This window comes from Fragaria vesca, unplaced genomic scaffold (assembly GCF_000184155.1).
Source record: "Fragaria vesca subsp. vesca unplaced genomic scaffold, FraVesHawaii_1.0 scf0513167, whole genome shotgun sequence".
Taxonomy (NCBI): Eukaryota; Viridiplantae; Streptophyta; class Magnoliopsida; order Rosales; family Rosaceae; genus Fragaria; species Fragaria vesca.
The window spans coordinates 171141-184570 of NW_004443449.1; the positions used below are offsets into that span (position 1 = coordinate 171141).

The window sequence follows — 13430 nt, forward strand, 5'->3', positions numbered from 1 at the left end:
CGTTGCTCTTCGTCGTAGCGTTTGGTGGTGGTGGTGGTGGTGTTACTGTGCACCTCTGGTTCTAACGGTACGGAGAGAGAGAGAGCGGGGACAGAGAGAGAGAGAGAGGACTGAAAGGAGAGCAAGAATGATAAGGTGTGAACTCACGAATTGAGGTATAATTTGTTTCAGCCCTCAGATCAGTTTCATTTAAATCTAAAGGCCATCGTTCATCTGTCCCTTTCTGTCCCGTAAATATTTTCCCGCATGTGAGTAGGCCTGTATGTCCTAATTTGTATAAATATTATGGTGAGTGATCTTTTTATATATGGATATTCGGTCAGTAACTTAACTGTAATTTTCTCCAATCTCTAATGTCATTGTCATGGTGCTGGGAAGTTTTCATCGATTTGTACTTTTGCTGGGTGCAAGACAAGGGCAGTTTAGGAACAAGATGAAATAATTTGATATATTTAAAAAATAAAAATATTTGTTGAGTTTACTTAATAGTTTACTAGGTACATTTATAACTCCCTTTTTTGTTAGCTTCACTTGATTCGAACACCTAACCTGTCTAACCCAATTGAGCAGTTCTAGGACGACAGAGTACAGAAGCATGGTCCTTCATTTGATTACGACGTCGTTTGCTACCCACTTTATTGTCGGTTACTCACCCGCCAATAATGCTCATCATTTTCGTGCCTTTTACTCTTACAGTGGCATTTACGTAATATTATCGATAATAAGGGGTTATTCTGCTATTTCCGTCCCAAAAACTATATGAGCCTCTCTGGTTGCGATAAACCCCAATCTGTAAACGTCGTCGTTTCGTCTGCTCTGCTCTCTCGTCTTCGTCTTCTCGATTCGAACCAGAAGCGCTTCAATTCACAGAGATGAGTGAACCGAGCGACAAGTTAGCTTATTTCCAAGCGATCACCGGTCTCGAAGACTCCGATTTGTGCGTGGAGATCCTAACCGCCCATGGCTGGGACCTCGAGCTCGCGATCTCGTCCTTCACCACCACCGAGACTCACGCCCCTCCGCCTTCGCCGCCGCCAGAGAATCACGCCGCCGGCACCTCCTCCGACTCCGCCGCCGTCGTTTCTCAATCCGGATCGCCTTCGAACGCCGCCGCGCCTCCCGGCTTGGTCTGGAGGGTGATCACTCTGCCGATTTCGGTCATTTCCGGTAGTCTAGGGTTGATTTCCGGCGCGATTGGGCTGGGGATGTGGGCCGCGGGAGGCGTGCTGTCTTACTCGTTAGGGATGATCGGGCTGGGCTCCGGCCGGGGCGGCGAGGGCTCGGCGAGGTTGGTGTCGGTTTCGGCGGTGGCGACGGAGGCGATGGAGTTCGTGGCGAGTTTCGAGAGGGATTATGGGACGAGGGGGCCGAATTTCGTCGGGGAAGGGTTTATGGAGGCGTTGCAGAGGTCGAGGAACTCGTTTAAGCTGTTGTTTGTGTATTTACACTCGCCGGAGCACCCTGATACGCCGGCGTTCTGCGAGAGGACTCTGTGTTCCGAGGCCTTGGCGGCTTATATCAATGAGAACTTTGTTTCGTGGGGAGGGAGCATTCGGGCCAGTGAGGGGTTCAAGATGAGTAACAGCTTGAAGGCCTCGAGGTATCCTTTCTGTGCTGTTGTAATGGCTGCTACGAACCAGAGGATTGTGCTGCTTCAGCAGGTAATACTAGCATTGAATCTCTATGAGTTTGATTATTGATAGTTTAACTTAATTGTTATGTGAACATAGTCGACATTGTAGGGGTTGATATCATAAATTCATAATCACAGATTTTAAGGATTGTTGGTAACTAGTGAGGTATGTTAGTTCTATCATGTTCGTTCGGTGCTGAACAAGAATATGGATGAATGGAATTTATTAACTGTTTTGAAGTTAGAAATGAAAGTTTCTTGGCTCTATAGAGGGTCAAAGTTCCCATCCCTTGTGGAAATATTACATTTGAGACATTTATATTGGTTCACTTCTGTTGCTTGTAAATGATTGGACTGACCTGTCAGCTGTAGCAATTGTATGGTGTCTTTTAGTGTCATGGGGTAATGTTCTTTGGCTTTTCCCATAGAACTCCTTTTTTTTTTTTTCCATGCAATGTGTTTAATGGTGAGTAGTGGTGGCAGAACCATGATAGTTTGATGAAGTGATTGGTAATAGTAAATGTTGGAAATGGTGGCGCCATTTGTAGTTTAGATTTGTTGTTCGACTTTCTTCTCCTTTGTTTTATTTTATTTGTAAATGTTACTTTCATATATTCTATGTTATCTTTCCTAACGCTTCTAATGTTGTTTTAAATCTCAGTTTTTATATAAGTTATTTGGTTTTTGTTTTTTCCGCACTAACACTGAAATTAGTATAGTTGGCCTAAACTTGAAGGTAGAATTGATTCTATTTGAGGGAGTAGAGGCGAAAAGAAAAGTATAATGCATTACTATAAGGAAAAATTTCTGCTATTTTCATTCGTGTGTGTTCTTAAATTGAAGTTGGTGACTCTTCAGTGCAGTCTTTGCATGAATTTCTGCTGACGCTGCTCTTGATATTTGGTGATCTGTTCTGAATAAGTGTTGTCTGAACTTTAGGTTTCTTTTATTTGTTTTATTTATTTCTTTATTTTTAGGATTTTGATAAGCCTAAGCTTGAGAAGAACTGTTTCTGATTTCCTAGGCAAAAGGGTTGAACTACGTCAACTGGGGGTATAATTAAGTATTCAGACCATGTTGATTTATCTTTCTCATGTTTTGCAGGTTGAGGGACCAAGATCTCCTGAAGAAATGCTTTCAGTACTGAACAGAGTGGTTGAAGACAGTGCTTCTGTTCTTGGTTCAGCAAGGCATGAGGCAGAAGAAAGGATAAGCAACATTCGTTTAAGAGAAGAGCAGGATGCTGCCTTTAGAGCAGCACTTGAAGCTGACCAAGTATGCTATTATTAGTTCATCTAGGTTTTCTAATTATGTTTTCTTTTCATTACTGAAGTGTGTGCTCCCTTTGCCCTAATGTTATCATTCTTTGTTCAGGCAAGGGAAACTCAGAGGAGAGAAGAGCAAGAACGCCTGGAAAGAGAAGCTGCTGAAGCTGAGAGGAAGCGTAAGGAGGAAGAAGAGGCTCGTGAAAGAGAAGCACGCGAAGCTGCTGAGAGAGAGGCAGAACGAGCTAGGATACGTCTAGAGAAGGCCTTGGCTCTTGGTGCTGAACCAGAGAAAGGACCTGATGTTACAAGGGTAATCCTTCTCACCTTAGAACTTGAGCTTTCTTATTACTACTTCCACATACTCACTTTGCTTAAATCAAGTTATTATATCTATAGTTTTTACGCCCTTGTCAACTGCAAAGGCATCATTTACCAAAACTCTAGGCACGCAGTTATTGTAGTGGTTGCATGTTCCTTATTACCGTGTGGATTGTTGTAATCATAGTAATTCCTAATCTATGTTATTTGGCAAATCAGGTTTTGGTGAGGTTCCCAGGTGGAGAACGCAAGGAAAGGAGGTTTTACAGTACCACGACAATCCAGTCTCTGTATGACTATGTTGACTCTCTGGGTTGCTTAGACGTGGAGGATTACAGTCTGGTCTCTAACTTCCCTCGAGTGGTATACGGTCCAGAGAAAGCCAACTTAAACTTGAAAGAAGCAGGGTTGCATCCTCAAGCCAGCCTTTTTGTGGAGCTGAATTCTTGAGTGCTCAAAACACAAAGTAATGATATTGAAATTAGTAGAGACAGATTGAGATCTGCAAACTGCTAGTAGGGAACTTTTGTTTTACTTCTCTATAGTATTATCCATTTTGTTAGAACTATATGATGAGGTAAGATAGATACCATTTGTGTCTTATGTGGATGGCTAGTTTCTAGCAATGCAAATTCTTTCGTGCAAGCCAATCGAAATGAATGATGGTACTGACTGTCACTTGGAAACTCGAATAAGTTTTACCATTCATTTGATCAGTGTTGAGTGATTCAAGTATGGTTGGTTTCTTGGTCAATTGTACAACTCCATTACCAGAGAGAAAAGAACACGTAATTTCTTCTTAACTTTCAATTTCAGTAAGCAGTAGCTTGTTGGAACAGGGGAAGGTTTTTCAGGCCAACAGTAATGTAAAAAAGAAATGGCTTCGCCCGGGTTCGAACCGGAGACCTTCAGTGTGTTAGACTGACGTGATAACCAACTACACCACGAAACCAATTGACAGCTAATCCCCGAATATAAATATATCTCCTGGTATTTACCCTCCATTATATCTAAGCACTTTTATCTTCACTTACATACTTCTCTCTTCCCCTCCGTCATAAAATCCCGGATTTTGAAAGAGGTGTTATACCAGGCCCGCTCACCTGCAGGACAACAATTAAGGGACAAAACGGGATGAAGTGATGGCAGCCGTTGAATTATTAATGAAATGATCTTACGGCTAGAAAAACATATACATTAAAACCTAATTATCAGAGACCCTCTTCTTCTCTCTCGACTCTTTTCTGGTCCATGCCTTGAACCATGTCTTGGATCTATCTCTCTCTCATCCATGAAACGTTCCACCATGTCCTGGATTGAAAGCACCACCATCTTCCCTCATGAAACAAAACACAGTTTCGCACTTTTGTGAGTTTGTCTCTTTCCTCCGATTAACAAATTCACTCCAATTCTTTTCTTCTTCTTCTCCAATCTAAGTTTGAGTATCAGACCCCCAAAAAAAAAAAAAACTAGAGTTTGAGTAGCAATGACCAAGCCTCAGACCCAGAGATCCAAACCGCGTCCGTCGGGGCGCACCAATCCGGCCTCGTGCGAACCGAATTCAGAGAGAGACTAGAGAGAAGATTGGGTAATGGGTATTTGTTAATCGGGTTACTTCTGGTTTCCTATATTTGTTGGATTTAATTTACATGTTGCTTAGATTAGTTCTATGGAAGGATGAGAAAATGATAGCAGATGATGCCTCTAACAAATTACATAATAGGATAGCAAGATGAGGAAAAGTAGATGAACGGATTTGGGTTGCAAAGTTTGGAAAGTGAGATCGATGAGGGAAGAAGATGAAACAAAGTTGGAATATAATTTGTTTCCATTAGAACCGTAAGATTTACTCACTAAACATCCAACGGTTGAGATTGAATGGTCCCTTTTTGTCCCTTAAATCGTATCCCGCAGGTGAGCAGCCCTGGGTGTTATACATAGGTTATTTACTTATAGGTAGAAAAATGTTATAAATTATAAGATAAATAGTTCTGAACCATTAGAGTATTTTTATCAAAGACTCTTTATTCGCAGACTATCCAAAGTTTAGTTATTATGATTTTTAGCTATCTCGCTACCTAAATAGAGAGATATGACGCTCTCTATAATTTAATGCATTATTTTTAATATATTTTATATGATATACAAATACGTATATACTATGTAATCTTTTGAAGTATTATATTAAATTAATATTAGCTAAAATAGAGAGTATTGATGCAAACGTATTTTTAAAGTCGTTAGCTAAAATGACATTTTAGTTAATTTGACTAAAATTTAACATAAAAATAGTTAGCATTAATAAAGATTTTCTTACTCAATAACTAAACATGAGTTATTCAACGCAACAATATGAAACAATATCAGCACTTTTCGATAAATAATTATACACATTTTAACACTAAAACACTATCAACACCCCATGATACGGCCAGAGAAGGTATCCATTGATAGAGACGATATTTGAAGTTGTAAGGATCTTGTATTCTTGAATTTGTCATAATTGAGTTCTTCAAGTATTGAAAAGCTAAATTACTACCCCTATCTTAATCTGTTTATGTTGGTCGAAATTCTGCCCTAATCCTAACTCTCACGCAGTAGTCTTTGATACGTCCTCTCTATCAAGATGAAGTTTAATACATCAAATTCCAACGTTGAAGAAGAATCCTAATTGGCTAAATAAGGATAATTATCTAACCAAAAATATAAAATTAATTAATGATAATCAATTGAGCGCCAAATGTGGCTCCTCTTTTACCAATTACAGCTCCACACCCAAAAAGTCCAGCTTATTCTTCTCTCTGTATACCACAATCCCCAATCCAACTACAAACTCTTCTACGCTTCCCCCACCCCTATTTTAACCCCAATTCACAATTCCTAGGGTTTCATTTCCTATCTCCTCCGTCGCCGCCGCCGCTCTAGCCGTTCCGCCGCCGTCAAATCCCTAATTTCTCCCTGAATTGGCGATCCAAAAGATGCAGAGAGCGCCATGGATGAGCCTGGGATAGATTTGACGACGTGGAGAAGCTCAATTTCGGACGGGAATTCGGATATGGCATTGTGCTCCCGCGACGAGTGGTTCATCGGCTGCCGGTTTCGTCTCCGATCGGCGTTCGACTCCTATTCCGTTGCCTGTGAGGCGTTTTCTGAACACCGTCAGCGTCTGATTTCGGCTGCCGTTAGAATCAAGCTTCTCTGATAGTTTGTGTTTGATCGTTTTCGTCTGAAAGATCGTTTCTTTTGGTTGAAATTGGATTATTGTAGAAGAATGGATTTCTGTGCTGGTTTGATTGGTGTGAAGTCTGACTGTGAATGTGAATTTGTGGAGGAAGATCCGACTGGGAGATTCTTAAGGGTATGATATTCGTCGCAATTTGTTTGAGAATTGAAATTCTGTTTATGAAATATGTGGCATTGGTATTTGTGGATTTTGTTGGATTTGAAATGATATAATTCGTGATTGTTTTCGTGTTTTGATTTCTCACAGTCTGATGAAATCTTGGGGAGGGGAGCATTCAAGACTGTGTATGCTTCTCTAGCCATATTATTTTGTAGCTAAGATTGTAGCTTTTTAAGAGTTTTTGATTTCGTTGCGAATGTGTTTGTTATCTTATTTGGATGGTGTTTCGGAATGTGTAGATATAAGGCGTTTGATGAGGTTGAAGGTTTAGAGGTGGCATGGAGCCAGGTGCATGTTGAGGATGTGTTGCAGACGCCGGAGCAACTTCAGAGGTTGTATTCTGAGGTTCATTTGCTGAAGTTGTTGAAGCATGAAAATATCATCAAGTTCTGTAACTGGTGGGTTGATGATAAGAACAAGACTATCAACATTATCACGGAGTTGTTCACTTCTGGGAGCTTGAGGCAGTGAGTTTCTTTTAACTCTTTTTTAACTGATTTGTTTTTATTGGGTTCTATTCGAACATGTTGTTCATTGGTTTATTGGATATTAGGTACCGAAGGAAGCATAAGAGTGTTGAATTGAAGGCCATCAAGAAGTGGGCAAGGCAGATTCTTCGAGGCTTGCACTATCTGCATTCTCATGATCCTCCAATTATTCATAGAGATTTGAAATGCGACAATATATTTGTCAATGGAAATCAAGGGGAAATAAAAATTGGAGATCTTGGATTGGCAATAGTCATGCAGCAACCTACTGCCCATAGTGTGATCGGGACTCCAGAATTCATGGCTCCCGAGCTTTACGACGAGGAATATAATGAATTAGTCGACATCTATTCTTTTGGCATGTGCATGCTAGAAATGGTGACTTGTGAATACCCTTACAATGAATGTAAAAATCCTGCACAGATTTATAAGAAGGTTACCAATGTAAGTTTCTAATGCCATACATTATGAATTGCTTCCATACTGGTGATTTAGGTTTTACTGAACGGTGAACTAAGTTTTCTCCTAACTTCCTTTGCTGCAGGGTATAAAGCCTGCTTCACTCAGTAAAGTGAGTGATCCTCAAGTCAAGCAGTTCATAGAGAAGTGTCTGGTTCCAGCTTCAATGAGACTGCCTGCGGTGGAGCTCTTGAAAGATCCATTCCTTGCAATTGACAATATGAAGGAGCGTACCTGTTATCCATTGGGATCACACAATTTCATTCCCAAATTAGAGAACATGACACAGCCTGAAGCTCGTCCAATGGATGTAGATGCTAACTGCCAGAAGATTTCTGCTGGCTCTTGCAGGAAAAGCGTCGATGTAACTTCCATCTCATCCGACCCCTCAGTTCTTGAATTACAAAGATTCACAGAGAGTAATGAATTCACTTTAAGAGCAGAGAAAAGTGCTGATAATACCATCGCATTGACTTTGCGTATTGTTGATCCATGTGGTAAGTATATTTTTGATGCAAAAAGGTTCGTTTGTCCCTTAATTTCGTTATCTGCAAGTCTAAAACTGAATATTATTTGGTCTGACAGGTCATGGTAAGACTATCCATTTTGAGTTCTACCTTCATACAGATACTGCAATTTCAATTGCTGGGGAGATGGCTGAGCAACTTGATCTCTCAACTGAAGATGTATCCGTCACAGCTGAGTTAATTGATAGCTTGATTATGAAGCTTGTACCCAGCTGGAAACCTACATCTGACAGTTCATCATGTGGAGCAAATAGTTCATATGGGGATCAGTATTTATGTCAAGTTGATGGAAGTCATTGGGATTCAGGGTTTATCAATCCTACATCAATGATTTCAGATATCTCAGCTGAGTACGGCGTCACTAATGTCTCAGGCACCACTGATCTCAAGGTTTTAGAATCAGACATGTATAGTTTTGATGAATGCTATAGAGGTTCAGATGGGTACTGTTCGAGTCCAGATTGTTTGGTTCATGGTCAGCTTAAGCAGAAGAAATATGAAGATGATTTTGGTGATTCTATCGTGATAAACGACTCAGCAATGAACTCTTCTATCTCGAGCCCTGATAGATCAAAAACTTGTAGCTTATCAAGCATTTGTTCCTTGTCAGAATTGTCTTTGATGGAGAAACATGCGTATGATGGGCTCAAAGTGGAGCTGGATTCAATTGATCTGCAGTTTCATCAACATTTTCTTGAGCTCTTGAAGATGAAGGAAGAGGCAATACATAACGCAAAGAAGAAGTGGATAACAAAGAAGAGAATAGCTGTTCATTAATGTCGTGCATGTTCATGCTGGGGGTGCTTTTCTGTTTTTTTTTCTTCCAGTTTTTCATTTCATTCTTACATTCATTTCATTCTGGTCATATTTTAAAACTGTTTATTTATGAGGAATTTTTCCGAACTGGTTCAAGGGGTATAGCTGAGAAATACTTGATCAAATATTCTTTTTGATTCTGGGAGCCAAGTGTTACCAAAAGTTAAAACTTCATGTTTGAACAGAATGAACTTGCGACGCTCTAAATTTACCTTTAAAAAAGTTTTGTCCCTCATTTTTCAAATTGAATTGGTATATAATGTGTGCCACAAGTGTTTAATCCTAAAAGATATTTCAAGATGGCTGAAGAAAATGTTTCCTGTACGTGAGTCAATGCTTCAGGGTAATGATTTCTTTCTTTCCAAACCATTTCTCCATTGACTCCTCGTCAACACCACATCGAATCGAACTAATAAAACCTTCTTACAGAACCACAAAATATGAAACAGCAGAAATGGAGGACCGATTGACTTGCTCAGCGCTGCTAAACTTCCAGGAAAAGGAGCTAGGGTGCGGGTTTCAGAATCCATATCGATCATCCTCACAAGCACAAGCCATCTACAAGCCCTGGATTGAGAGCAAATTGAGCCGGTCTTAATCTGCAACGATTGAGGTTCGTGACAAGTTAGAAAGTTTTGATAATTACATATGTAGTTTGCTTGTTGAGTCTGAGTTGTTGTAATTATGTCGACTGTTGCTCTCAACTTTGTTGGAGGTATACCTTTCCAACTACTGTATGATGGCATTAAGATAGCCACTCGCAGGACTAGCAAGTTTAGAAGCAACCTCATAAGCCTCCAGTTCACACTTGACTGTTTACAATCACGGATTATTGAACAGATAGGAGATAATAACGTTGAACTGAATCTCCCCAACAACATAATAGAAGGTATTCAAACAAAAATGAATGAGGGTGTAGTACTAGTGGCCATGTTATCGGAGCTTAGAGCGTGGAACATCCGCATCTGGGGCAATTGCTACAACTGCATAGGGCCTAATTGCGCGGATCAACTTGATGAATTGGATAGGTCTCTTAGAAGCCTGTTAGATCAATTAGAGTTAGAGCAAAGGAGGAATGTGACCCGGCTCATGATTTTGGCAATAAACGCCAGAGATAAACAAGATGAGTTGGAAAAAAGACAGTTGGATATTCTGAAAGGGCAGCAACAAATACTTGGTATGTTGATGGAACAGCATCACGCGATAGGGAAAATTGTATCAAGTAGTGTGCAGGTTGCATCGTCAACCGGAGGAGGAGGAGGGACTGCTCCTGCTCTAGGACTAGTATTCCGGCTGCTTTTTGATGCTGTTACGCAAGTGAGGGTTAAGAATGAGATGGTTAAACGTCTCCTTAGAAGATTCAAATCGACACTAAATTACTTACAGCCACTGATAGAAGAGGTAGCCAAATCTAAGAGAGTATTGCATCTTTCGGAGCAAGAAGTAGAAATGTTTATTTCAGAAGTAGAGAATGGAGTAGAGCTCATTCACAAATGCTCTGAAGTTAGCAAGCGGGTCAACTACAAAAAGTACAAATACACTAATAAAATTCTAGATTTGGATAAATCTCTTCAAAGGCTCTTCTTTGAATTGAAAGGGCAGGTGGAAAGAAATCTGAAAGAGGCCATGGAGTCAGCAAATACAATAGAGGCTGTGATCAAGAAAATTGAAGGGGGTGCTGACCAACAAAAGAGTGAACTTAAAAGTGAAAGTCAGAGTTCAGTACCTCAACCTGGATCATTTGCAATTGGATTGGACATACTCAATGAGCAGGGACATAGGGATATGAACAAGGACACACAGGTGGACTCAACAAGGAATGTAGAGGTGGTGAGGCCTATTGAAAAGAGTGATGCAGTAGAACATCAAATGGAAACTAAAAGTTCCTGTGAAGTGCCCCCTTCACCTGCAGGTGGATTGGATGTACTGAACTTGCAGGGTTCTTTGGATATGGATTCAACTACCAGTAATATCGAGGCGGGGGTAATGGATATGGAAGGCATAGAGGTTGATGATTTAAAAACGAATGTACATGTGAAGGGGACATTAGAATTTGCAATTAATGTAGAGAAGATGGGACTCATGGGAGTCAAGAAAATTGAAGGAGGTGGTGGAAGTCAAGATATTAAAATTGCAGTAGCTGAAACTGAACCTTTATCACCTGCAGTTCAGTTGGATGTACAAGATGAAGTGCACGGAACAAGGGACGCGAAGGTGACATTGGAAATTCGGAAGAATGTTAAAGATGCAATCACAACAGCTGCTGAACCTTCATCCCCATCTGCTGAAGTTGGAGTGAAATTGGATTCTTCTGCATTCCCATCTTCATCGCCTCTGTGTACACAAGCAGAGCTCAAACTACCTGATAAAGAAAAGGTATTAACATTTTTAGAGTAGCGTCCTGACAAATAAATCTCATGATAAATGTACTTCCTGAAGAGGGAAACATATATTGAAACTTTTTTATTTTTTTTTTATTTTTTTTAATTTTTTTTTTAGCATAGGATCCAAATTTGATTTAGGCTCCATCCAAAACCTTTCCTATCCGAGGTTTTGATTGTGCAGTTGTTTCTGCTTACTAGTTATCTCTATTACTTGAAACCGTAAATATCTGGCTAAATGCATGTGTTTCAGGTGATTGAAGAGGTTGTTCAAGTTCTAAGGCCATCTTCAAGCTTTTTGAAGATAGGGTCTTCACTGGGAATCCAAGCACTAGAGCCATCAAGCTTATCTCTGGTCTTTACCAAGAGCCTGTTTCTCCCAATCTTCACTGAAACCAAGATATCAGACGAAGACAACAACCAAATACAAATACTTGTTGTGGGCAAGAACATGATCCGTGGAAGCCACCAAATGGCTCCGATCTCTCTTCCACACCCGGTCAAACTAGAAATCGTTGTTCTTAACGGTGACTTTGGAGATCGAGAGAACTGGACGAGACAGGAATTCGACAGCAAAGTTGTGAAGGAGAGAAACGGCAAGAGGCCGCTGCTCACCGGAGACCTGAGTGTTACGTTGAGAGATGGGTTTTCGACGATCGGCGATATTAAATTTACGGACAACTCGAGTTGGATTCGGGGCAGGAAATTTAGGATTGGTGCAAGGGTGGCTCCGGGGTATCAGGGTCCGAGGATTCGGGAAGCCATGACTGATGCTTTCGTTGTCAAAGATGGTAAGTACTACATTATACATCCGCATTGAATGACATGCATTGAGATTCTACTTGTTATCACATCCCGAAATCCATGTGTTGGTATTGAGTTTACCTGCGCTCACCCGAAACAGAGTCTTAAGAGTCGATAAACTCAGGGTCCAAATTTTTTTTCTCTTTGTGTGGTTACATTAGTTTGGTTAAAAACAATAAAAAAATAATTAACATCATTCAATTAGGGTGATGTGTTAGATTACAAAACAGAAAAATGAATATAAAATCTTACACATTATATTACTATCATTAGTTACCATTTTCGAAAAAATGAGCAGCCTAAGTAAGAGATTTGTTGTATAAATAAGATTTTTAATACAAACATGATTTCTAGCTAATGTTTTTTGTTGTTAGATTTTGAGTTTATAACTTTAGTTCGTGAAAATTTTTGTGTGTTTCTTAAAAAGAGAAAATATGATTGAATGAATACTAAACTTTGAGGGCCCAATTTAGAAAGTTCGACTCAAATCTGAAAATTTCAGGTCCGGGCCTTGTGCGTGCAGCGTACAATAAGCATTATCCACCAATGTTGGAAGACGAAGTTTGGCGGTTGGAGAAGATTGGGAAATATGGAGCTTTTCACAAGAGGCTAGCTGCGGAAAACATTCATACAGTTGAAGATTTCTTGAAGATGTCTGTCGTGGACCCAGTGAAGCTTAAAAAGGTACGTACTTATAATCCCCAACGTTTATTCTTACTTGATCTGACTGCATGGTTGATACGTAAACCTGCCTGCAGATATTAGGGTTTGGAATGTCGGAAAGAATGTGGGAAGCAACTCTAAAGCATGCGAGAACATGCGAGATGGGGAACAAAATGTACATTTTTCGTCATCTTCCTTTCGTGCTATTCTTAAATCCAATATGTCAAGTGGTAAAGGTTTTCATAAATGGCCAAGATTACCCTACTCGGGATCTAAGCAACAACAATATGGTGCGTATGTATGAATCTTTTGTTCATGAACTCTGATATATGCATAATAGTTGATTTCTTTCCAGGTACGTGAGGAAAGCGCATGCATACTGGAGTTCCTTGGAGGCGGCTGATACATTGCTTTTTCCGATAAACGCGGTTGATACAATGTTGAATGAGGCTGCTTTAATCAGACAGGTAATTAATAGTTTACAATCACTTCTCTCTTTTTTTTTCTTTTTCCATTATACAAACAGAGGATAGTTAGAGTAACAAGACCCATATACTTAAGCAGGACCATAGGGATATGATGAACAAGGAGACACAGGTGGACTCGGCAAGGATTGTGAAGGTGGTGAAACCTGCAATTGCAGGGACTGATGCGCAGTGGCGTAGCTAGA

At 40.2% G+C, this 13430-nt stretch overlaps 3 protein-coding genes and 1 non-coding gene across 4 annotated transcripts; 3 read left to right on the forward strand and 1 right to left on the reverse strand.

The window, feature by feature from the left end:
• Positions 1-815: 815 nt before the first annotated feature.
• Positions 816-4020, forward strand: LOC101297800 (FAS-associated factor 2-B-like). The gene is made up of 4 exons (XM_004310212.1): positions 816-1661; positions 2738-2908; positions 3008-3211; positions 3439-4020. The coding sequence occupies exons 1-4, from the start codon at positions 873-875 to the stop codon at positions 3667-3669; spliced, it is 1395 nt and encodes a 464-aa protein (XP_004310260.1). The 5' UTR covers positions 816-872; the 3' UTR covers positions 3670-4020.
• A 77-nt stretch (positions 4021-4097) lies between these two features.
• On the reverse strand, positions 4098-4171 carry TRNAV-AAC. The gene has a single exon. It is a non-coding gene; the product is annotated as a tRNA-Val (tRNA).
• Positions 4172-6416: 2245 nt separating this feature from the next.
• On the forward strand, positions 6417-8993 carry LOC101298088 (serine/threonine-protein kinase WNK8-like). Its single transcript, XM_004310213.1, has 6 exons — positions 6417-6577; positions 6710-6747; positions 6862-7089; positions 7176-7554; positions 7655-8066; positions 8155-8993. Exons 1-6 carry the CDS (start codon positions 6491-6493, stop codon positions 8871-8873), a joined length of 1863 nt encoding a protein of 620 aa, XP_004310261.1. The 5' UTR covers positions 6417-6490; the 3' UTR covers positions 8874-8993.
• Positions 8994-9596: 603 nt separating this feature from the next.
• On the forward strand, positions 9597-13175 carry LOC101303088. The gene is made up of 5 exons (XM_004310226.1): positions 9597-11288; positions 11547-12084; positions 12600-12781; positions 12856-13050; positions 13116-13175. Exons 1-5 carry the CDS (start codon positions 9597-9599, stop codon positions 13161-13163), a joined length of 2655 nt encoding a protein of 884 aa, XP_004310274.1. The 3' UTR covers positions 13164-13175.
• Positions 13176-13430: the final 255 nt, after the last annotated feature.

Bases quoted from the DNA above. Each gene is read 5' to 3' on its own strand.
- LOC101297800 (XM_004310212.1), top strand. From the start codon at position 873: ATGAGTGAACCGAGCGACAAGTTAGCTTATTTCCAAGCGATCACCGGT. The intron at 1,662-2,737 runs GTAATACTAGCA...CATGTTTTGCAG, and splicing joins GGATTGTGCTGCTTCAGCAG to GTTGAGGGACCAAGATCTCC. The intron at 3,212-3,438 runs GTAATCCTTCTC...TTGGCAAATCAG, and splicing joins AAGGACCTGATGTTACAAGG to GTTTTGGTGAGGTTCCCAGG.
- LOC101303088 (XM_004310226.1), top strand. From the start codon at position 9,597: ATGTCGACTGTTGCTCTCAACTTTGTTGGAGGTATACCTTTCCAACTA. The intron at 12,085-12,599 runs GTAAGTACTACA...TGAAAATTTCAG, and splicing joins TGCTTTCGTTGTCAAAGATG to GTCCGGGCCTTGTGCGTGCA. The intron at 12,782-12,855 runs GTACGTACTTAT...ACCTGCCTGCAG, and splicing joins ACCCAGTGAAGCTTAAAAAG to ATATTAGGGTTTGGAATGTC.
- LOC101298088 (XM_004310213.1), top strand. From the start codon at position 6,491: ATGGATTTCTGTGCTGGTTTGATTGGTGTGAAGTCTGACTGTGAATGT. The intron at 7,090-7,175 runs GTGAGTTTCTTT...ATTGGATATTAG, and splicing joins ACTTCTGGGAGCTTGAGGCA to GTACCGAAGGAAGCATAAGA. The intron at 7,555-7,654 runs GTAAGTTTCTAA...CCTTTGCTGCAG, and splicing joins TTTATAAGAAGGTTACCAAT to GGTATAAAGCCTGCTTCACT.